Source organism: Conger conger, chromosome 13 (genome assembly GCF_963514075.1).
Source record: "Conger conger chromosome 13, fConCon1.1, whole genome shotgun sequence".
Lineage (NCBI taxonomy): Eukaryota > Metazoa > Chordata > Actinopteri > Anguilliformes > Congridae > Conger > Conger conger.
In genome coordinates, this window is record NC_083772.1 from 13311262 (window position 1) to 13336199 (window position 24938).

Sequence of the window (24938 nt, forward strand, 5' to 3'; positions counted from 1 at the left end):
CCCCACACACACACACACACATCCGTATGGAGTGATGGTTATGTACTGTAATACATTTCCAGGTGTTAAAATGCCCAGTGGGAGCTGTGGTGACAGGCTCTCGGTCAGAGCGGCTGTGGCAGGAGGGTATCTCTGGGCTTGGCGGGGGCGAGAGAGTGGGAGGGAGGGGGCGGAGGGATTGTCACAGCCACCCCCAGCCTGAGGCCTGTTCAGGAGCAGAAAACAAAAGGAGAAATAAACAAGATGATTTGTTCGCTCGCACACAGGCACACGAATGAGAAGGCAGGGAGGGAGGAAGCCTGGAGGGGTGTGGGGGAGAAAGAGGAGATGTTGTGTGTGTGTGTGGGGGGGGGTGAGCTGTGATGTGAGAGGCCATCCCATTGGTTAAGAGATCTGCCAATCATGTAACTTCCTCCTCGGGTCCGGCAAAGTTCAGAAAGTAGAGTTGGAGACGGAGCAGAGGGAGGGACACTAGCTCTCTCGCTCTCTCTCTCTCTCTCTCTCTCTCTCTCTCTCTCTCGCGTGCGCACACACACAGAGACACACACAATCAGAAACTGAAACAGAGCACGACTTGTAAAGCAAGCCCAACCAGGCACTCTCTCTCTCCCTCTCTCTCTCTCTCTCGCTCGCTCCTTCTCCTCGACTCAGTTTCCTGCTTTGAAAGGAGGCCATTTTGTGCCGACAGCAGTCCGGGGCAGTTAACTTTTCATTCTTGCCTTTTGTTTTGTTTATTTGTTTTGTGTGGGGGGGGAGTTCCCTCCCTGTTATATTGTCCTGTGGGCTGCGTTTGGACTTTCTCCTCCACACAGCAGCTTCTTCCTCAGCGCAGCGGAGCCTGGATTTCTGCTCTCGCTACCAGCCGCACACACCTCTCCTGCTGCTGGTTTTGAAGAAAGGAGCCGATTTGCGAGCAGGTACCTGACAGCCGGGGCGCCCCTGGAGAGGGTGCGGGGACAGAAAAGGACAGTGAGGACCGGAGCTTCACCCATTCTGCCTACAGAGAGATCCTCCAGCTCCCAGAAACTTCTTCCCCACCCCCTGTCCCGCTCCCGCCAGCGGGATGGCCAACGCCAGCCCCTGCCTGCCCTCGGGGCCCCTGTCCCAGGTCTTCTTTCCCCAGGGACGGCCCTCGCCCCCGGGGTCCGTGATAGTCCAGCACGGGACCCCGGTCGCCATGCCCTCGCCCGCTGCCACCTCCGCCGCGCCCCAGACCATGGACCTCGGCGTGGGCCCGGGGCCCGGGGGTACGGCCACGCAGCCTACGCCCCCCACCCCGAGCGGGGTGTCCTTCATCATCCAGATCGGCCTGACGCGCGAGTCTGTGTTCCTGCCCCAGGCGGCCGACCTCGCCTACATCAAGCAGATCGCCTGCTCCATCGTGGACCAGAAGGTAGGTCCCCCCCCCCCCCCCCCGACAAGGGGTTCGACCCCCTCGCACCCGCTAACCCCGCCGGGCACGCGTCTGAGTGCCGCCGGAGCGGCGGCGTTGCCCCCGTCCTAATATGGAAGCGCCTAGCGTGTGCCCGCGCGCGGCGACCGCTCGATCTCCGCGTCACTGTTTGTTTTCTGGCGATATGATGATCTAATGCTCTGACACAGGAGCCTCTGCAGTGTTTGGTTATGAATGTTTTATGCCCTTGTATTGCTGTTTTGCCACGGCACGTTTGGGTTGCTAAGTGAATGTGTCGCCGCGGCTTTGATGGAGTAGCCTGTGGTGCATCTGCAGCCTCCGAAGCCAAACCCCCCTCACGGCTGAACGCAAACGGCTAGCAAGCCCTCCGTGAATCACACCGTGTTTACACGGAGCAGGACGAGGTCAGCAGGGAGAACCAACATTATCACAACGCTTAGGAAGTGGGGAGGGGTTGAGCAGCCCCTCAGAACCTTGCGACAGGAGAACATTGCTTTTTCATAGTCTAGCCCGTGGCAGAATATTTGCGGGACATACTTATCTGCTAACAAAAACAAGAGGTGTGACTCACTTTAATGAAAAAACAAAACAAAACACACACACACTGAAGCCTAGCTATATGCTAATGCTAATAATGTCTGTGTTTCTGCTATGCCTTTGCTCAGATTGTTAGGCACGTTTCAGTGACGGGAGGTAAAAAGAAATCAACAGTTGTGTATGGTACATGGCCGCTTACAATCGTATTGTTTCTGAGAGCACTGTGGTGGCCATTTTTCAGGACTGTTTCAAAAATGTTTTAATTACTCAACAATTTGTTCTGAAAAGTTTGAGTAAATTCAGTAGTAAATGAGACTGAATAGTACAACTTGAATATGAACACAAACCAGATGAAAACAATCCTGTAATGAAACGAATAAGGAAAATATTGATGCATGCGTCTGCTCATTTATCACTTTGCTTATTTTTGTCTTTTTGTCAAAGACACAAGTTAGAGTGTCGTTGACAAGAGAGCCAGGGGGCCATATAGTTAAAGCAGGTCAGCCGATTTTTCTTCTCAGATACAAATCCTCAGTCAAATGTTTTTGTCATTCTGACAATTACCAGACCTCTCTTCCTACATTGTGTGTATAGCTGGCTGTCTAAACATAGTGTAAAAAAAAATCATTGTTTCCCGAGGACCCAACCTTCTGCCTCAAAGGCGAGTTCCCAAACCGCCAAACCGCGTCGCCAGCACATGTTGTTCTACGTATTTATGGCCTCTGTATGTACACCAAACCACAGGAAAGTCTGCATGGCTGTAATTACCCAGTGTTTATGCATTCAACACTGTCGCTGGCCTAACGCGATTCCTGCTCTGTCTGACTGGCTCCGTCTTTGGCCTCAGAAAGTTCCAGCTCTGGCACCGGCCTCCAGAGCCGGGGAACCATGAGTCACCACAGCCTGGACTTGTTCAATAGAGGCTGTGTTCCTTTGGAACTTTGTTTTTCCATTCATTTGAGATTAAGTGGTGTCCCCTCCCCGCCCCCAATCCCCACCCTGCGCTCCCCGGAGTAAACGTGCGATCCCACGCCTCCCTGACATCTGCAGATTTATTCCTCCTTTCCACCCCTTTGGACCCATGTGCTGGGAGGGCCCCTCCTCCCCTGCGCCCCCGCCCCCCCTCCCCCCCTGTTCCCCTGTCCTGCGGTCTCCCTTGCCCGTGCGTTGGAGGTGTTCTCCAGCCCCCATTGTCTGAGGGATAAAGTGGAGGAAATGAATGTAGTTTCCTCTCTGCTGCTTCTGGAGCTCTGGCCTCCCTCGCCTAGCCTTCCCAAGGGGCCCTCAAGATCCGGGACCCCTCTTCTGGAGGGGAAGATGTGGTGGTGGTGGTGTGTTTTTGAAGCCATTGTTCCCTCACATGTGTTTATGTCCGAGACGGCCTGCGCCCTGAGCGCAGTGCTCTTGTTGTGGATGAAAACGTGTCTGTTCAGCTGCTGAGCTCCTCACAGCTGCAGGGGATTTTGCTAGGCGTTTGTGTGTTAGGATACGCATGCCGTGGGGTGTGGCACCCGCATGCTGGTGAAGTCTGTTGCATTTTGAGGGGGGTGGGAAAGATCACAGGATTCCCACGCACCACTCACTGATAGGGGTTATATTAGTTGAAATTGCTGAGTTGGAAGTAGAATATGCCAAAGGGAAAATATCAGATGCATTGGTTTTTTTTTTTTTTGTGTGCATTGCACATCTTTGTGTAGGCGGCGTAGTGAACCTGAGGTTGTTGGTTGAACTTATAAAATGAATGGGTGTCCCATGAATTTCACATGTAATTACAGGCAGTTGGTTGCCTCAGTTAACCGAACGTGCTTGACGATTGCTGACAGAGCACGCCCTATTATTTCCTCAAGCACACTGCGGTGTATTAGTCTAATCTCCTGTGTCTCTGCTACAATCTTATCAGCATCTGAGACGAATGCAATATAGAATAAAACCTGCAAAACCACAGAGCAAAGCAGCCATTGCAGTCCTTCCATTGGTGGAAACAAGCCCAAACATCCCAGGTGGGACTCCACCCACTCGCTCAATCTCTTGTCACTTTGCTGTTAGTCTCCTCTGCCACTGCCTTGTCTGACAGGAGGCATTTCAGGTGAGAGCCCGGGGTGAAATGCACCCGTCATCCCTAATGAATCCCTACCCCTCAGAAAAGGCGCCTTACTTCCTGTGGGCTGCAGGTTAGTCCGGGTTCAGGTGACCTCCTCCGTCCGCGGCTAAGCGACATGAAACATTCTCGCAACTACTGAGAAAGCGTTAGCGCGTGTTAGCGCTTTCTCCAAGCCTGTTGCAGTCTTTCACCACGTCTCCAGGTCTTCCCTCTCCCACCTGGGCCTCACGTTTCATTGGATAACTGTACGGCTGGTGGGTCTTCAGTGCCCTCTCATTGTACATATAGTGTGAGACATTTGTTGAGCTGTAAAGACAGACAGAGCCGGACCGTCAAGGCCTGTGTGTGTTTGAATGGGGATTATGGCTGCTTTCACCAGTTTCTTTTCTTTTTTTTACCTTGAATTAGTCACACTTTTTCAGTTACTTAAAGAAACTGACAAGCCATGCTCTGTCGCTGTCATGGTTTAGCATCCGGCTGTTTCTCTTTGTGTTCTTGAATTAAACCATTAAAGGCCTTTTTAAAATGGCTGTTACTAATCTCTCCGTGTTCATGTCTCATCCTGTTAAATCTCTTTTAGTTGTTTTTTTCTTTTTTTTGGAGCAGTAGAAAAATCTTGCTGTAGGAAAAATGTCCTCATGGATATTTACATTTGAAATCTCAGTGAAACCCCACTGTTTACCCCTTTGGAAGGCCCCTCACTAATACTGAAGCAAATTGTGTTTACAGTCTTGAGATCGCATTTTAACTGCTTCAAACATGCTACTATCTCTGAAACTTGCCACGCATTTCCAATTCCGGCATGTTTCGCTGTAGAGTTCTGGAAACTTCATGCACGTCTGATTTTTGTTTACATTCTTAGGACCCGCATACACTGCTGTGTGTCTTCGCTTGCAGGTTTAGAGCCTGCCCAGGTGTGTGTTTATGTCGTTTGAATTTCTCTGCTATGATGAGGCATGACAGCGGACCGCTCAGGTTGGTGAGAGTTCAGTGCTGTACACTATCAATTAAGTTGTGAAGCTTCATGAACCTTATACTGCGTGGAGAGAGAGGGGGAGTGGGTGATATGGCCCTTGGCAACATTGGCTCAGGCGGTAAGAGCAGTCGTCTGGCAGTCGGAGGGTTGCTGGTTCGATCCCGCCCTGGGAGTGTCGAAGTATCCCTGAGCAAGAAGACACCTAACCCCCAAATGCTCCTGATGAGCTGGTTGGTGCCTTGCATGGCAGCCAATCGCTGTTGGTGTGTATGACTGGATGAATGAGAAGCATCGATTGTAAAGCGCTTTGCATAATGGCGCTATATAAATTCCAACCATTTCCCATTTACTGAGCAGTGGAAGCCCCACGGGGCAGGCGGCTGTAGTCCCGCTCCCGGTGTTTCCTCCAGCCAGCCTGGGGAAGAATTCCAGGTGTACAGTGTACAGAATCCTCGTGCTTCCACCGTTGTTTGGGAACGTCGTGTTCCTGCCTCTCTCCTCCGGAGTGAGAGGCGAGGGGAGGACGTTCCCGGGAATCTGTCCTGTCCGGTGAGCTCTCCGGCGGTCTGGAGCTCTCCGACGGTCTGGAGCTCTCCGACGGTCTGGAGCTCTCCGGCGGTCTGGAGCTCTCCGGCGGTCTGGAGCTCTCCGACGGTCTGGAGCTCTCCGGCGGTCTGGAGCTCTCCGGCGGTCTGGAGCTCTCCGGCGGTCTGGCTGGGCCGCCCTGCGGGTGTGTATGCTGGCTGACGGCCCTGATCGACACACAGGCCTGCACAAAGGCTCGAACCCTCGCGGGCGGCCCTCGTCGGCCCGTAACTGCCCGCCCCGAGACACAATGCTCACTTAGATAAGACATCTCTCGCCTGGCCTGTTACTCCTCTCTGACGTCGATAGATGTAGTTTCACTTGAGCAATCATTTTGATTTGTAACGCCGAGCCGTGGAACCGACCACACACGGGGATGTGTCCACCTGATGTAAACAAGCATTCCGTGAAATCAGATCCAGTATGGTCCTCTCACTCAAATAACATGTTTTCGCCTTTCCTTTTAAGGAGTGAGTCTACCCTGCTGAAAAAAACAAAAAACAGCTCAAGGTAGCTTTTGAAACAGCTGGTAGCTAGTGATCTCAAGCTAGTCATAGCTGGATGTTACACTAGGGCAGTGTAGTTTTCTTCGATTCAGTCCAGTGGAAAACCGGTTGTTCTCATGTTTTTGAGGTAAACTTTAAAGCAGCTGTGGGGGTGATAAGGATCATGGACAACAGCCACAGGCAGCCACTCCATCCTCTGTTCTTATTATGTGCCTGGAGGAGATTCCATACATAGAACAGGACTGGATTGGGTGGCTTTCTGATGTTTTACTAGTCCAGGGGGTTGTGTTGCACAGTGTGAACGGCCATAAGCCGTATCTACACACAGGACACAGGGTGAAACCGTGACCTACCCCACCCCCACCATTAAAACAGTCAACTCTGGCTTTAAAGGACCCCAAGCTAAAATCCTCGAGCATTTTGATTGTTCTGGGAGATTTCTCTTTCAGACAGGGGCGTGTGCGTGTGTGTTCACGCTTATACTACGAGCTGTAGCTTTGTATTCAGGAATTTAAGCCAGAGGCCTGAATTCGGTCAGTATCCTCCGTCAAATCTTGGCTCATGGTTTCCTTAATGCAGTTATTTGTAGTGACAAAAATAACTGTTGAATGTAATTGATTAAAAGAAAGAAGAGAAAGAGTGAATGTGAGTTCTGAATGCATCCAGCACGTTACTCTTCCCTTGACTGAGTTTGTGTGCTCAGTGGATTCTGTGCACTTATCCAAATCTGTTTCTTTGCGCTCATTTGCATTGTAGCGGAGTCGGTTTGCATGAGGGGCCAGGAGCGGGGGGGCAGGTATTATATTTCCTGCCAGCGGGTTCTCTATCAGCTTTGGTGCACACTTCACTTTGCCTATTCAAACCACCATTCAACACGTCTGGATCATCGCTGGGAATGGGAAGAGAGAGGATTTCCCCATGGGTGAAAGGATCAGGACAAACCGTGGCTGTCTTTTACAGAACCACTCCAGGGTCATTATTGAGAGCAGAACATACCTTCCCTGTCAGGCTCTCACTAGTCAAGTAAATGCATTTGGCTCAAGAAACAGGGTCCATTTTACAGCTAGCAGAAAACATCCATTGTACAATTTATGCTTCTCATTCACACACACACACTCACACACACACACACACACACACACACTCACACACTCACAAACACTCACACACTAACAGCGACTGGCTTCCATACCAATTTAGGAGCAATTTGGGGTCAGGATAGGCTCAGGGACACTTCGACACACCCAGGGCAGGATCGAACCACCAACCCTCTGCCAGACAACTGCTCTTACCTCCTGAGCCAATGTCGCCCCACACATTTTTCATAACCGAAAGAGCGATGGCCAATCTTAATTTACACCTGACAAAAAGCTGTGTTTGAAAGCTGTCTTTGTTGGACGATACTCATATTATGGGAACCGACTTCCTCAAAATTGTTCTGAACACAATATAAATAGGAGTGTGTTTTAAGCCGCTGGGCTGTAGATGTCACAGGTACGACGTCACTGTTGCTCCAAGGCCTGCTTACGGAGGAACCGAGTCCAGTCTGACTGGTTCCAAAAATGAACCATTACGTCTCATTGTCGCATTCGTTGGTGTGACCACATTGTTCCTTCTGTAGTCATAAAAAATATTTACTACTCAATTATTTTAAGTGTCTACAACCTGGGCTATTGTTCTGGACTAAGTGCAGATAAACAGCAAATGAGTAATGGAGGTGTTTATTTTTGTCTAAGAACATACTGAGAATGTACTGAATAACCCTCTACTATCAGAACTTCATTTTATATCATCATGGAAAGGCCTTGGCAGGCAGACATTTGTTAAGCAACACGCAAACGCAAGAATACTTCCTTTGCATTGTGAATACGTAGCTATTTTGTAATACCATTTAAGCAGCAACATGAGGTGGTAATACACAATTGGTGTGCAAAGATTCAAGGCAAATCACACAGACATGAATTCTTTAGCAGCAAGAAAACAAAAAGCTTTAAACCACTGAGTGAAGTTTACAAATGAAGGGCAGCAATTCAGTTTGATCTCACAGGAGCACACTGCTGTCCTTTCACTCAAGACCAGAGACAAAAGGAGAACTTCTTGTTTGTATAGACTGAGCTGTGGGTCAAAGCTGGGGTGGCTCTCTCTCTCTCTCCCTCCCTCCCTCTTACCCTCTCTCTCTCCCAATCTCTCTCTTTCTCACCCTCCCTCTCTCTTTTTCTCCCTCTCTTTCGCTCCCTCTCTCCCTCTCTCTCTCTCCCTCTCTCCCTCTCTCTCTCTCGTGGCTGTGCGGAATGTCGCTCTGATGTATCAGTGGACACTACTTCACAAGGCCTGAGATAGCTGTGCGTTGTCAGGGGCAGCAGTGGACAGTGAAGAGTTTTTATTCAATGTCCGCCTCTGCCTCTCTTCCTCCTGTAACTCAGGCAACAGACACACACACACTCGCACACGTTCACGCACACACTTGGAAAAGGCTATGGTCATGTATTGTCAGTGAACAATGAATAAGACTTTTAATCTACATCATAGGCTGGGTTAAGGAAGAGTCTCGGGTCACTTGGTAAATTTGCGTAGATGCCGTTAAGGATAGGTAGATGACAGACAGGAAGGAGAAAGTGGTAATGGGAAGAGGAAAGCGATGGATCTTCATGTCCCTGCTTATTCAAAGCATATCGTCACATGGACTGAGCCCATCAACGAAATATTTTGGTCACGTGCTGAGCTTATGTAGGCCAGGTTGTGTACTGAGTCTCATGACCAGCTTTCCTCTACAGTACCAGACTGTGGCATTATGTACATAGCGGGGGCTTTACTGACTGGTATGTGGCCACTTGAACAGAAGTTCTTTTGACTACGCAAATGAGGGAGTCTCCAAAATCCACAGGACGATTATCGATCTCGCTTGTTATTTTCAAGATCAAGAAAATGTTATGTTTGTGTTTTACAGTAATACCTAGGTTTCACCAGTTAATTTAGTTAGTGGAATGATAGACAGGGGTTATTGGGTTATGTGAATAAGACTAATGCTGATTGGAGAGGACAGTTTGCCAGTGTGGAGCAGAGCACAGGAAACTGTGTGGGCGAGTAGGCCCCAGTTTTGGGGCTCTCTCCAGCTCCCGTGTTTCTGGAGGGAAGCAGGCGACCAGGGCAACAGGAACTCCACCTCATTAGACAAACATATGATCTCAGGGAAAGGGGGCAGGCTCTGGAACCTGAGGTGGGCACGTCCAGAGAACGAGAAGGAGAGAGGAGCAGGGGGGAAGTGGGAGAGCTTGGGAGAAGTTATCTGAATTTAATGCACAGTATGTCCCCTTTATTTACGTAGCGTCATGTGTTTTTACATTAAAGCAAGCAGTGCCATGAGCCCATGACAGATCGATTCAAAAGGAAAATATGAAACGTGTAAGAAATGTGTAACACCTGAAATACCATTAAAATAGTTGTCGAGCGACCATCATTTTCCTGCCTCCCGCCTGCTCTGTACAAGTCGGGGATTGGGGGGGGGGGGGGGGGGCAAAGTAGCACCAGTGTGTTAGGCTCTGCCCTCTGTGTGGTTTTGTGAGGTCTTACACTTCTTGCGCTAGTCTCCAGAGCTGAGCTCATGCCACTGCTAATGGAGCTTTATTGGCCTGACGAGTGAGCCCTCGTGCTGCCAAAGCAAATGAAAAAGAACATGGAAAAAATGGTGCAAGGAAAAAGAAAATTCAATAAAATACACCCTCCCCTCTCCCCGTCTCTGTGTCTCTCTCCTCCCTCTTTTTTATCTCTCCATCCTTCTTTTCTCTCGCTGTCTTTGTCCCTCCTCTCCCTCTTTTCTCTCTCTGTCTCTCTGCCTTTATGTTTCGTCCTGGGACTGAGTGACTGGCCGCCGCGCGGGCGGGCGCTCCGGTGTCTCTCCCTCCGATCGGCTTACTCGCCCCTGCCGTTCCAGAACCGCGCTCAGACCCCAGACAAAAGCCCGCTTGAGCCCAGAACAGACTTTACTTATTCTCCTCATTACTTTCCCGCTGGGTTCCGGCTTTGCCTCTCACGTTACCAACCCCAAACAAAAAGGCCCGTTTTTGTTTAACCGGCGGGCGGTCTGAGGCCGAGCCTGCAACAGCCGGTTTCCCCTTCTCCGGTTCTCCTACTGAGGTTCTGCCCCGAATGACTGTTTATCTGCTCGATGACCTGGTCAAGGGCAAACTGTAGCTCATTCACAGTTTTGTCAATTTGTACAACTGGACCTTTGAGGAAGTAGGTCAGTTTCAGTAGCTTCCTCCTGGGGATGACTGCTGTTCCCTGTGCTGGGTATTCAACCTGCAAACCCCTTGTTCTTGGCTGTTGCTGAAGTTAATGTTGTAAGAGAAATTAGTCGGTAGCGATACAGTTTAGAGGAAGAGGTGTGGTGTTAGACAGGGGTGGCTACCCCTGGTCCTGGAGAGCCATAGGACCTCAGAGTTCAGCTCAGCAAGCAACTGTTCAATTAAAATAGCTGTATACACAGTTAACCTATCTGACACTGGGTATCCAGCGTCTAAAGTAGTTGGTGTTGTTATGGTGAAAACAGCAGACCCTGTGGTTTTGATTGGATGTTTTTACCTGGCCTTGCGTGTGTGCGTGTGTGTTTGTGATTGTGTGTGTCTGTGTGTGCGTGTGCGTGTGTGTGTTTGTGATTGTGTGTCTGTGTGTGTCTATGTCTGTGTGTGTAATTGTGTGTGTTTGTGTCTGTGTGTGTGATTGTGTGTGTGTGTGTGTTCAGTATGTTCTCATAGCGTTCCCTACACTCTGACCCTACAGCGTCTCTGTGTTTATAGTGAGTGTAGCGCCATTACGGAGGCTGCCGTCAGACTGGGAATCGTGCTGTTCTCCTGGTTCCCATGATGAGGCCCCGATCTCTGTTCTCCTGTCCTTGATAATGGTGACCTGACTCAGGGAGAAAAACACTCATCAGCACAAATGACTTGATTATCTTCCTCCGTCTGTTTACATCACAATACAAATTATCCCTTTTTAGAGCTGAATGTTCCCTGGGGTGCTTTCAGTTAAAGCCACCTATGGCTAATCTGCAGGGAAATAAGCAGATAACCTTTTCTGATTCGATAATTGGACGTTACGATGTTACTTGTTTGCCATATGCTTGGAATTTCTCACTCAACAGGGGATTAATATGATAAATAACACATTAAAAAGTACCCAGGGGTGCTATTATTGGGATGACTTTGAGTGCTTTATAAAAAAAGTATTTAATTGGCAGGACTGACTTCCTTGAAAACAATCCTAAAGCCTTGTCAGAGTGTGATTTTGCCACAAAGGCACAGCAGGGCCTTTTATATTCAATAAGTGTAAAGTTAGCTGAACAAGCCAACAATTAATAGCATAAAGAAAATGTGCAAGCCATTACATGAATGGGTATTACACACATGCACAGCAGCCACAGCCACAGCTAAGACCTTGTTCTCGCCAAAGGAAATATATTTGCTTGTCTTTCGTATTGGACTTATTATCCAGTGACATATTATCTGACATCTCCAGTCTGAGATAGGAGGGAATTTGCAGGGGCATATGAGGAGCAAAACTTGGGTCGTCTGCACTGCACCTGCTGTGAAAATATTCTCAGGACTCCTCGTTTTGCATGCCACCTGTATTTGTAAGCTGGTCTCATTGCAGCTACCTCCTTTAGTTAAGAAGCGCGTCGACAAGCGTGCGGGTTGCTATGAAATGCTACCGCATACTCCACTGTCACACTTCATGTGCAGCTAGCGCTGGCTCTCGATCGACCAGAGGGGGCGCTGCTGTGCAGTGAGATGCAGTATCTACCAACTGAATCCCACCCTCCCTGGGCACTGCTCATGTGCATTGGTACATGTTTTTCCGAGGCTGTTGGCACGGTCTGGGTGTGGCTCTTCCCCGCACTGCGACGTCTCTTCACAGCAGCCCTGAGGCTCCAGGTTGACTGTACCAAAGGCTGTACTGGCCGTGTGAAGGAATCCTCCTAAGCGGAGGCCACCTGCATGCCCTCACGGCGCAAACAGGAAGTCAGGCACCGATGTGGAGCAAAGCTGTTGAACTGAATGTCAGCGTGAGCCTGGCCAGCCGGATTTGTCAACCCCACGGCGCACGCCATTTCGTGCCTGTCTTTTCCGTCTCTCTCTCTCTCCCTCTCTCGGTCTTCGTGCAAGCTTCCCGTCCTCTCTTCAATCCCAGAGCTCTTCCCTTCTCTTCCTCCCGGAGCCGCAGAACCAAAGGGAAGTCCTGGGCCGTGGCCGGCGCACAGCACAATATGTCTGTTGTGCTTTCAAACGACCGTACAAAGAGGCGGCCATGTTAGTGGAAGATAGAGAGAGAGAGTTCTTGTTTTCATATGTGATTACTGTTCATTTGTTTCTGATCTTTGATGTTCTGTATTGTTCAGTGTTACATACATATGCCATTGTTCTGTTTAAAACTGCATTGGCTATACAAATATAGTGTTGTATCCTGCCAATAAGGCAGAGAAAGTGGAAGTGGTCTTTTTATTTGATTCCGTTTTGCGGTCAGTTTTTTATGTTTGCTCCTGTTTGTAAGATGGATTTCCCCAGTGGGGATTAATAAATCTTTTCTATTCAGTTCTAATTGGGGGCCAAGCACCAAAGCTGCAAAGCTGAAATTTGGCAAACTGCTTGGGGACCGTCCCATAATTATTCTCACCAAGATTCATGTGTCCACCTCGAGCGCTCTAGCACCACCAACGGGTCAAAGTTGGAGGTACAGTTTTGAGCCATATGCCCGATTTTGAAATTGAGGTATCGTTGGATTTCTTGGATCAAGTACCCATTGACGTCAATTTCTGCCATGTTGGATTTTCTGAAAAACAACTTTTTGCCTCATAAGTGTTGATGTGTTTCCCTCAACAAAAGTTATTCTTATTGTGTCTGGTGGTACTTCGGGAGATCCAAAAGATAAGATTTGGCATAGATGATCTTCAGACCAAGCTTCACAAAACTTATCAGATGTCATTTTGATTTTGTCTGTTACAGTCCATCAAAATTGGCAACGAATCCGCCAAACAGAACTTGAGCTCATATTTCAGTTACACCCAATCTTTGGTCAATTGACCTAAAACTTATTATTATCAGTGCTTACAGCCACACTTTTAAGATGATCCGATCAAGTTGCCATGGCAACCCTGCCCTGCTGGACTGCTTGGCCCCCTTCAACCCTGCTTGCAGGTTTAATTCTTTTTGTTGTTGTAGAATAGCTCTATGTTCTATATTTAACAGCTGAAGCAGAGCACGTCACGAATGTAGCTGGATTTAAACCCGTCAGCCCTCAGGCTACTTGCCGCCTGTGATTGTTAGTCATGATTAGGCTGTGAGCAGCGTCTGCAGTGAGGGTGAAGACGCTTCCCCATGCTGGACTGGGTGGAGCCCTGCCAGCACTGCACCAGCCTGGGATGTGGTAGAACCAGCCAGGGCTGGGAGTGGAGCAACGCTGGATGCACACCGCTCACAGTACGTCAGCTCATTCACACACGGCCCTGTGGGAGGGACATGCCCATACAGCAGCTAGATTAGGTCCCTGCCTCTGTCCCACAGCGTGACCCCTGCCAGTGCCCAGGGGGTTGGGGCAACCGCAGTTCTAGAACATTCTGGGCCCTCCCGACTCCTAATTGGTCCCATGCTGTAGAGAGGGGAGGAATGCTTCTCCATCTCTGGTTCTGTAACCCTGTGATGTCACTAGGGGAAGGAGTGCTTCTCCATCTCTGGTTCTGTTACCCTGTGATGTCACTAGAGGAAGGAGTGCTTCTCCATCTCTGGTTCTGTGGGCCTGTGATGTCACTAGAGGAAGGAATGCTTCTCCATTTCTGGTTCTGTAACCCTGTGATGTCACTAGGGGAAGGAGTGCTTCTCCATCTCTGGTTCTGTTACCCTGTGATGTCACTAGAGGAAGGAGTGCTTCTCCATCTCTGGTTCTGTGGGCCTGTGATGTCACTAGAGGAAGGAGTGCTTCTCCATCTCTGGTTCTGTGGGCCTGTGATGTCACTAGAGGAAGGAGTGCTTCTCCATCTCTGGTTCTCTAGGCTTGTGATGTCACTTAACCCTTTGATGTCACAGGTGCAGCAGCCAACCTTTCCTACGTGCCTTCACTCAATCTGGCTCTAGTTCAAGAGGCGGGAACAGTGAAAAGGCCACATTCCTGCCTCTCTCTTTCTTTCTCTCTTACTCTTTTCCTCTTTCTCACTTGCTCTCTCTGCTTTCGTCACTGTGACCTCACCGGGCTATTAATAGATTGGCGGGATAGCACTTTTTTTCCATCACTCACAGGCACAAAAGTCCCTGCTGTCCGCCTCGTTGCTGTCAGGAGCTAATGAGGTCGGCGAGCTGACGTCCCCCAACCAACGTGCCCCGGGTTCTTCCCGCCGTCTCCCAGGCAACGGCTCATTAAAGACCTATAAGCCAGTCCCTGTCAGAACCGGAGTTCTTATTAACTTTCCGGAACAGTCTGTCTGTTGCTTTACTGTTTGCTGATAAGGACAGGTACAGCCTTTTACAGGGAAGACGCATAAGCACTGTTAACGAGCCGTTCAGAGGTGAATTGCCCTTGGATGGTGGGGAAGGCGTCTCATTTAAGTGTCTGAGGAAATGGGAGGGTGGTCATGCTATGTAAACTGATGAAAACCTTAGCAACTGGCAAAAAATATAAGACAAGTTATGACATGTTGACGGAGCAGTTTCCAGTTGATGATTATTAATTACTTCCCTGCTGTGTCATCAGTATCAGTAATCTAGTAGATTTTTTTGTTTGTTTTTTAACATTTTGTTGGTCATACCTCTCTGCATTCAGTCTTTGCCTTTTTACCAGGTCCTGGTCCTGTTGTAGCTGATTGGCCTGTTTACTGAAGCAGCTACTGGGGTACAGCTGACAGATTTTAGTCCTGAAGAGGCTCTGTCCATGTCTTCCCTGTCCCATGAACCTCCACCTATCCCACAATCCCTACCTACCCTGCCACCTTTCCCTCTCTCTGCCTGGACTCCACCCTCCCCACCAGTGCTACGTTCTCCGGGCTTTAAAGCCGGGCTACACCCCTGAAAACCCCCCACCAAACGGGAGCAAACATACCTCACGTTGCAGAGGGAGGGAACGTATTGTTCAACGCAGAAACCGTAGCAAAGCGTTTTTTCCAATCGAACGTGCCCCAGTTCTCATTTCACTTATTATACCTTGAGTAAGAGCTTGCATCTGCCGTTTCTCCAATCAGCACTTGATTCAGGCTGCTCTCAAGGCCTAGTGCAATCTACGGCTGTATTGAATACGATTGAGTATACAGTTTCCATACGGGCTGTATACAACTTGTGTGCGCAATAGTAAGCTGATTTGGGTATGGCCTAGGACAAAAATAAGTGAGACATAGAGCAGGCTGTATTTGGGGAATCTGTGGAATGCTGATTTTAAGAGGATTTATGTAACTCTGAGTTAACTTGAACACGATGGTGTGTTCTTTGCCTGGGGTTAATTAATGGTTGAACTTTTAATGAGCATTTAGTGCGGGGGTGCCCGATCATGTGCCATAGAGAGCCGCGAGTATGCAGGTCTTCACTCTCAATAACGAGTACCCCTGCTGATTTCACTAATTAACACCAGAGAGGAGGGAGCTAATTACGGAAATCAGCGGGTGAAGTGGAGGTGCATTTGGAATGCATTAAACCTGCGTACTCTTGGACCTCCATGGAACATGATTGGGCACCTCTGATTTATAGTTTTATTTGAAGTAAAAAAAAAAAAAAAAAGGCCTGGTCTTTCCTCAAAAATATGATATGCTCTTTTCACATACATAACTCAGCACGTATCGTATGGCAGACGATGGGTGAAGGTGATTTTGTTGAGTTTTTTCCCGATAGAGCCATGGGGGCCTTGACTGAGGGCATGTTCCTGGCATGTTTCCTCCACATTTGAGTTTGCATTACAGACACTGAACTAAAATCAGGGGTCTTGTCTGCTTTGTCCTCGCAGTCATGAGGCATTCCTCGTGAACTCGGAAGCTCGTAGCTCCAACTTGGGAGCTCGGAGTTATCAGCTTGGAGCTTTCCAGGCGTTACCTCATAACAGCCGCTAGTAACATGGCAGCTGGTAAGAAGCAGTCATGAGCTCCACAACTTCGTTATAACATGCGCTGTTTGTTGAGAACATTTACATGTATGTTAAAACGGATTTATGTGTTAACTGCTGTTTGCCGTAATTATGTATTCCGACATTTCAGCCAGTTTGAATGATGTCAGTTTCCTCCTACTCGGCATCTCAGAGCTGTGAAATGACGGCGACTTTCCAACTCGTAATTCCGAATTAACGGGCCGTTCCAGTGCATCGTTCTTGGTCGGAAGGTCATGATTACGAGTTTCTGACGTATCGGGAACACAGCGTTAACCCCCCCGCCCCCACACACCATGTTATCCACTCATCTGCAGTTCCTGTCTTGGTCTGCCAATAAAAACTCCTTACATTTTTTTGCTTTTTTTTTTGGCTCCAGTTATAATACGGTGTGCCTGACCGTGATGAGCACGCTCTCAGCCCTGACCCTGACCCAGCTCACGGCTCACTGAAGGGCTGAACCTGATCCAGGGGCAGGGGGACGGGGCTTGTGGGAGAAAGGAGAAAGGAGACGGTAGGAAGCGGGTCAGCTGGTCGCCATCGCTCACATGTCTCCTGTCTGTCAGTGCAGTGGCCGATGACGTCATCCCAGGCGCTAAGAACGAGGCGATGCTACCTGGGTCACTCTCCAGGGCAGATGAAAATGCTTATATTTTAACTTAACTTTAAACTTTAACTTTAACTTATATTTTTGCAGATTGCAAAAAAGACACTTCATGAAAAAATATTCAGGTGAAGTGGCGTGAAATAAATATTTAATTGACTTATATGCATATCCAGGCTGGTTTATCGGGCTGTAGTAAATGAACTGAATGCCGCCAGAGTCACAAGAATACCACCACTACAGTAAATAGCCATCAAACTGAATTCCAAACTGTGTTTGTCTAACATGAAGACATAAACAAAAAATACCTTCATCTTCAGTATGAAATTCCTGTCCCATACTTAAGTGACTGTAGAATGGCAGGCAATGATCTGTATGAGCGAGCTTACCTTAAAGCGAAATGAACAGACTTATGCTTTCACTGAGCTGCCTGTACTCTACCCTTCTTTATGTAGACAGTGTGTCGTCTGTTGGTCAGACGTGGGCACACATGGATGAATGCCACTGCGGAATGGTGGTGATTTTCCATGTCCGTAGATATTTTCTGCTGTGTGAGAAAAGATAACGATGCCTTCCTGATGATATTTAAATGATTGATCCGTTGGTCTGCGCACCGTTAATTTGGCTATGGGTCCCTTCCTCTCTCTCCTTGCCCCCGTTCTCTTTCTCTCAGTCTACGCATTCTGTACTCTATTTATAAACCAACGTGTGAATTAAATGCATCTTGCACATGCAAACAATCTCAAAGCTTCCTGAAATGTGCAAAGCTCTTCTTAAAATATGCATAGCCATTATGTATTCCTCTGTCATTAGTGCTGTCTGTGGGTACAGGTTTGGACATGAGCTTGAGTTTGTACACATCTGATTGATATAGATTTTCCATCTCAGTGACCCAAAGGACAAGTCAATAAATCAATGGCAGGCCACCGTTTCATTAACCCTGTTGTGCAGTATGTTGGTCATAGCCCTGGGTGCTGGGCCCTATCGTCACCGGTTGGGGACTGCAGCGCTGTGCCCTGTTGGAGAGGTTTTTGCCTCGGCCGTTTCTTTCGAAAAAGAGAAAAGAGGCTTGAGATGGAATTGAGAGTGTCTCAGAGGAAGTGTGCGGGTGCGGTTGACTGGGGTGGGAACTTGAGTGCATATCTCCCGCAACCCCCCTCTCCTCCCCCTCGTCAGGCTAGTGTACGATCTAAGCCCACTGGCTGTCGTCTCCCTCGCAGACGCAGAACCCGCCACAGACAGAAGAGCGCCCCCTGGGGGTGTGGTAATGCCCGCAAACAAGCAGGAACTTTTCGAGCGCCTTTGAGCAAAGGCCCCGATTCCTGCTGGAATGCCCCGTCACAGAGCAGCTCTATGTGGGATGGGCACGTCAACCCAACCTGTCAAAGCCCAGATCCACTTTTACCAAAAAAAAAGAAAAATCACTGCTTCGCCAATACAAATGAACAGATGTTTGCACTGTGATTTCAGTGTAGTTAGGCACTGTGGGCTTAGACTTTGGAACTACTCATTTACCTTTTTACCATCCTTTTACCATCCTTTTACCACTTACTCAGCTGACGGTGTACGCAGCACCAATACGTTGATGTGCAGGTCAGGTGACGTCCCAGCGCTCATGGGAGGGTCCTGGGGCCCTGGGGAGAGGGGCCCCTCACAGCTCAGGACATCAGCACGTCTGTGTGTGGGCGGAGGGAGGGGGAGCGGGTGTGTGTGTGTGGCAGTGAGAGAGGCTATGAGACAGAGTGTGTTTTTGAGAGAGAAAATGTGTGTGTGTGTGTTGGGGGAGACAGAGAAAGATGTAGGATGTCGATAAGTCTTGCAACTTCTTGTTTTGATTTTGTTTTCATTTGACTTATGTCTGTTTTGGCAATGTGTGTTTCAGAGAGTTAATTTATACGCTCAGTGAGCACTTTATTAGGTATTTATTATTTCTGGTGCTGTAGTCTATCCTCTTAGAGGTTTGACGCATTGTGTGTTCAGAGATGCTCTTCTGCATATCACTGTTGTAATGGACAGTTATTTTCACCTTCCTGTCTAGAGATCAGCAGTTTCTGAGATACTCAGTCCACCCTGTCTGGCACCAACAATCAAAGTCACTAAGATCACATTTCTTCCCCATTCTGACATTTGGTCTGAACAACAACTGAACCTCTTGACCACATCTGCATGCATTTATGCATTGCTGCCACATGATTGACTGATTAAATATTTGCATTAACTAGCTGGTGTACAGGTCTACCTAATAAATTGCTCGCTGAGTATATGTATGTAATGGAAATAAAACTCTTGAACTGACAAAAATGTATTGAGAGAGAGACAGAGAGTGAGAGAAGGGAGGAACTGTGTTCACATGTGAAAGGGACAGGTGTATTTATGAAAGCAGGCATATTGTGTGTGTATGTATGAAGGAGAATGCTTATATGCCTTTGTGTGTGTGTGTGTGTGTGTGTGTGTGTGTTTGTTGGATTTTGAGGCTGCTGCTTAGCTTTTCTCTGTTACTGGATGGTGACCTGCATTCTTTCTAAATGAGCAATGCAAGAGGGAGGCATTGGGTTGGGGGTAGCTGGCGGGAGGTGGGTGGGTGGTTGGGGGTTGGGGGCTAGGTGAAGGACTTCATTGTCTGAGTGGAAATGGAGCACCCGTAAATCATTCCTGCTCTCCTGTGTATGGAAACCTGACCCCTGTCTGCCTGCTGGTCAAGCTCCACGAGAATCCTTAATGAGCAACGTTTCTACCAAGTTTTTACAACGTTACGTCAGCGTTGTGAGAACTGTGCCCGCTACCATGCGAGTGACGGACCAGTCCGAATCCTTTCAGAGGTCGTTCATACCGCGGTGCCAATGCCAGTGACAATAGTGTGGCATTGTTTTGGTATGTGGCAAGTTCCCTGTTCACATGACGTACGTAAGTTTGGAAATCCACGCTCTTAGGGACAATGTGACAGAGACAATGTGTGTTGTGACAGACCCACGGACCTCATTACCTGACTGTCGTCGCAATTTCCTTTGGTTCCTTTCCTGTCAATCACTCTTGGAGGGAGATTCCCTGGGGCAGGAAGTTGAAAATAGAGACTTCCTGTCAGCACACTAGCTCTTCTCCTGTCTTAGTTGACACTTACTTATGCCAGTGTCATTGGTTTGCCTCTGTTTTGGACCAGGATCACTGGCCTATTCCATAGGGAAGTGGCATTAGTTGACCAATAGGGGGCGGTGTTCCCTCTGGACTGACCTCTACTGCCATGATGGGCCACTGTGCTGTAGGAGATGCTGTTTTTCAGAAGATAATTATTTTCCTATTTACTGCATATCTGGCAGCAGCACGGTGGTTTGTGGCTCATTTGATACCTTGGACCTTGATGATTTGAAGCCATTTTGCAAAGAAATGTGTTCCATACTGTATCAGCATAAATTACAGCTGAATCCCGTCCCACCCCCAAATTCCCATAGAGATCCATTCAAATGCAAACAGTTTTAGTATTGCTCGTATGACAACCTGAAAATAATATATCCAGACTCTGACGATGTCGACAGGTCACAGGCATCAGGAAGGCATGGCATGCAAATTGACTACATTAATTTTACATAACATTGCTGTGCCCTGAAATTGTATGTATAAACACTGTTGTAACTTCTAAATGGTGAAACCAAAATGTAAAAAAAAAAAAAAAATCCCTTTATTATAATCTGACAATGTGCGCTTTAGCATCTTTAACCGCCCACTGCTTGCTAGGGCAGACCGTTGTGGTGAAGCGACTCGCGTGTCTGTGCTGGCTCCGCGGCTCGCACGTGAACGTGCCGCTCTTGGCTGCGGGTCAGACTGTGCCAGCGTTGCCACGGGCAGCGATGCCGGGTTCTGTTTTCTTTTCTGACTCAAAACAGGATGTTTGACTCAGAGGAGGCTTGGCCAAGCGTGTCTCCCGCCACGCCGCTAATGCGCTCTGAGGGCCGCTGGCGTTGGCCATTGCCATTGCTGAACCTTAGATCAGAGAGCTGCGACTCTCCCGATACAAATCCAGCCCCTAGCCACTGCCCTGCGGTACATGCGGGTAGCCTGTCTCTTGTTCTATTGACCGGGTAGTCTGAAACTTTAGAACGTGCGTTTTGTGACAGTGGACAAAGAAAATGAGAGTTTGCAGTTTGGGGGCGGAGGTTTGGTTTCATGACACCAAAAATGGGCTTGCATTGGTGTGTTGCGGTTTCATTCAGTGAGTGACGGCTTGCGTTAGCTTAATTCGTTATGAAATGGATGACAAAAATCTATCCCACCACCACAAGAAAACAAGCTATAAGATACTCTGAGAAATCAGATAGACCGCATTGTGAAACTGTTGGGAACACCCCATCAAGCCTCCCGTGTTGATCAGGTGTCAGATTGAGTAGCACTGGTCGTTGCTGCGGCAAATGTGATTGGCTTGAGTGCTAACTGAAATGTATGATTTGGATTGGAGAGAACTGTTAATAGAGTCATAATAAATGACCAATCATAGCACTGTACCAGTCAGCTTCTGTGGTTTTATGCAAATCATAGTTATGGTATTTCCTGTGCATGATAGGAAATGTCCCTCAGCTGTGGCTGGAGTGAGTGGTTTGAAGGGTGAGTGGGCCTGTGGAACCATCTATTCACCAAAATTGACTGGAAACAGAGGTTCCCTTCTGTTTCCATGTGAGAATTTTGGTGCTGAGTAACTTGCGGTGAAGAGGTGTAGCACGTTTGTCAGTCCTGGTACATTGCAGGAAATCCCCGCTTTTGGTGCACCAGGTGAGGCTTAGTTCAGGCCAAGAGCAGAGGGGCTGTTTATAATCCATAGGATTCATGATGGAAACCTTAAGGCCAGAGAAGGTGGTTGGGGAAACTCAATACCTGGCAACCCCAGAGGGTCCTTAGAGACACTCAGAACTCTCTCCACCAGTCCACCAATGCCGTTCAATGACAGACCTGTTTACTTCTGTCTCTCCACTCTCTCTCCTCTAACCACACAGTAACATTTTCACTGGTAAATTAACACTTAAAGACTCAATTAACACTCCAATATGTACATTACATTACATGATACAGTCAGGTCCATAAATATTGGGACATTGACACAATTTTCCTCTTTTTGGCTCTATACACCACTACAATGGATTTGAAATGAAACTAACAAGATATGCTTTAACTGCAGCCTTTCAGCTTTAATTTGAGGGTATTTACATCCAAATCAGGTGAACGGTGTAGGAATTACAACAGTTTGTATATGTGCCTCCCACTATTTAAGGGACCAAAAGTAATGGGACAAACTAACAATCATAAATCAAACTTTCACTTTTTAATACTTGGTTGCAAATCCTTTGCAGTCAATTACAGCCTGAAGTCTGGAACGCATAGACATCACCAGACGCTGGGTTTCATCCCTGGTGATGCTCTGCCAGGCCTCTACTGCAACTGTCTTCAGTTCCTGCTTGTACTTTGGGCATTTTCCCTTCAGTTTTGTCTTCAGCAAGTGAAATGCATGTTCAATCGGATTCAGGTCAGGTGATTGACTTGGCCATTGCATAACATTCCACTTCTTTGCCTTAAAAAACTCTTTGGTTGCTTTCGCAGTATGCTTCCTGTCATTGTCCATCTGCACTGTGAAGCACCGTCCAATGAGTTCTGAAGCATTTGGCTGAATATGAGCAGATAATATTGCCCGAAACACTTCAGAATTCATCCTGATGCTTTTGTCAGCATCATCATCATCAATAAATACAAGGGAACCAGTTCCATTGACAGCCATACATGCTCATGCCATGACACTACCACCACCATGCTTCACTGATGAGGTGGCATGTTTTGGATCATGAGCAGTTCCTTTCCTTCTCCATACTCGTCTCTTCCCATCATTCTGGTACAAGTTGGTCTTTGTCTCATCTGTCCATAGGATGTTGTTCCAGAACTGTAAAGGCTTTTTTAAATGTTGTTTGGCAAACTCTAATCTGGTCTTCCTGTTTTTGAGGCTCACCAATGGTTTACATCTTGTGGTGAACCCTCTGTATTCACTCTGGTGAAGTCTTCTCTTGATTTTGACACACATACACCTACCTCCTGGAGAGTGTTCTTGATCTGGCCAACTGTTGTGAAGGGGTTTTTCTTCACCAGGGAAAGAATTCTTCCAGTCATCCACCACAGTTGTTTTCCGTGGTCTTCCGGGTCTTTTGGTGTTGCTGACACTCAAATTAAAGCTGAAAGTCTGCAGTTGAAGCATATCTTGTCTGTTTCATTTCAAATCCATTGTGGTGGTGTATAGAGCCAAAAAGAGGAGAATTGTGTCGATGTCCCAATATTTATGGACCTGACTGCATGTAGCTGATCCTTTTATCCAAAGCGACTTACAGTTGATTAGACTGAGCAGCTTTTCATTTTTATTTTAAATCTGTTCTGTGCACACTTCATTTTTACTGCTGATTCATTGGCCAGAAGATTAAAAGGAAATGTATTTTTTCCTGGTGGTGTTCTGCTAAGACAGTTTAAGCCGTGAGTCTCCTCTGGGGCCGGATGTGAAGCTGACTATAGTAACAGCGGACCAGCGCAGTAAATGTGGTAAATAGCAGTGGGGGAGGGGCCACGGGGTGTTGCACATACAGAGGTTAGCGTGTCATGACAGGATGTGCTCAGAATGAATGGTGTCTTACTAAGGTGGTGGAGGTCTGGTATGTTTTACCTCGGAAATTCCTGCTTGCCCACGCCCATCTTTCTCCTCACCCCAGAATTCACCTGCTGCTTTTGCAGGCTCAGTGGGCCTGAGATTGTATTATATATGTTGTGTAAGCTGAGAGACCAGTGTTAGCTGTGTTTGGGTATGGTTAGAGAAGTTTGAGCTGTGTTGGGTAAGGTAAGAGAACAGTTTTAGCTATGTTGGGTACTGCTAGAGACGTTTGAGCTGTGTTGGGTAAAGTGAGAGAACAGTTTTAGCTGTGTTGGGTATGGTTAGATAAGTTTGAGCTGTGTTGGATAAGGTTAGAGAAAAGTTTTAGCTGTGTTGGGTACGGGTAGGGAACCATTTGAGCTCTGTTGGGTAAGGAGCAGGAGCTCCTGGGTTGTGTTGGGTAAGGGGAGTTGGGGATTGAGGGAAAGGAGGTTAAACAGCAGCAGTGTTGATCAGGAGAGAAGAGGTTCAGCAGTGGCAGCGGTAGCACAGAAGGGTGCGGAATGCGTGTTGTTTGGCAGCGACACATCCTACCCCCTGGCCTTGCGCTGTGTGCCTTTGTTTCTTCTGCTTTGTGAGAACCGGGGAGGGAGTGCAGGGGGGTGTAGAGTTCCTGTAAGTGAGGATGCAGGGAGGGAGGAAGAAGGGGTTGGGGAGGGGGGCTGGCAGGGACTGCAGCAGCTTACGGGACATGCACATCTCTCACTTAATGTTCCTCAATGGCTCGCTTTTCACACTACATAGTCTGCATGCACCGCTGCAGTGCCCTTCTGGTCAAACTGACAGAACCAAACCACGGAAACAGCAGTGTTGTCTGTGGACAGGCCTTTAATATTAACGCCTGCTGTACTATGCTTTGTTATTCCCATCTTTGATTAGGGCTATAGGCTTTCTGGAATGGTCATTCAAATGCTAGGCTCTTGAAAGTAAGGAGTACTGGTGCCCCCTGCTGGACTGGAGGACTGTGCGGATTCGGGTTACGGGTGGGAGGAACACCGATTGTTTGTCCCCATAAACCTCCGGGGTGTCCCGCCCTGGGCGTGTCCCGGCTTCTGGTGTGGATCCGCAGCTGCTGAATGGGAGGATATAAAGTATTCAGGATCTGGGGCAGGTGAGACCTCCGGCCACTCCGCTCGCTGCTTTTGACTGACATCATCATAAAGCTGCAGTGTTTGCGCCGGCGGCTCGAGTTTCCCTCACAGCGGCCCGGCGTGTAACGCTACACCGCCAAACATCGCCGTGCCTCGCTAACCCTCCCGTTCTGAATATCCGGCCGCAGCCCCGCTACCTGAGGTACCCTTTCTCCGACAGATGGGCACGGTCATGATTTATGAACCGGTTACCGCATCGACTCGGTCCGTATGGGCCGGCCGGGGCCTTCTGCTGGCACGGCAGGCCAGCCGGAGTGGGTGGAGCCTTCTCTTTTCCTGTTTTTGTTGCACTT

At 48.2% G+C, this 24938-nt stretch overlaps 1 protein-coding gene across 2 annotated transcripts in view; it reads left to right on the forward strand.

Moving 5' to 3' along the window:
* Positions 1-524: 524 nt before the first annotated feature.
* Positions 525-24938, forward strand: part of prkd2 (protein kinase D2) — a 45584-nt gene continuing 21170 nt past the window's right edge. The window contains exon 1 of one of the 2 annotated variants that reach the window (XM_061216788.1): positions 525-1393. In XM_061216788.1, the coding sequence (XP_061072772.1) occupies positions 1064-1393 (330 nt within the window). In that variant the 5' untranslated portion in view covers positions 525-1063. Of the gene's footprint in view, positions 1394-24480; positions 24606-24938 lie in introns of those variants that run through there. The other variant, XM_061216789.1, reaches the window with a different exon arrangement.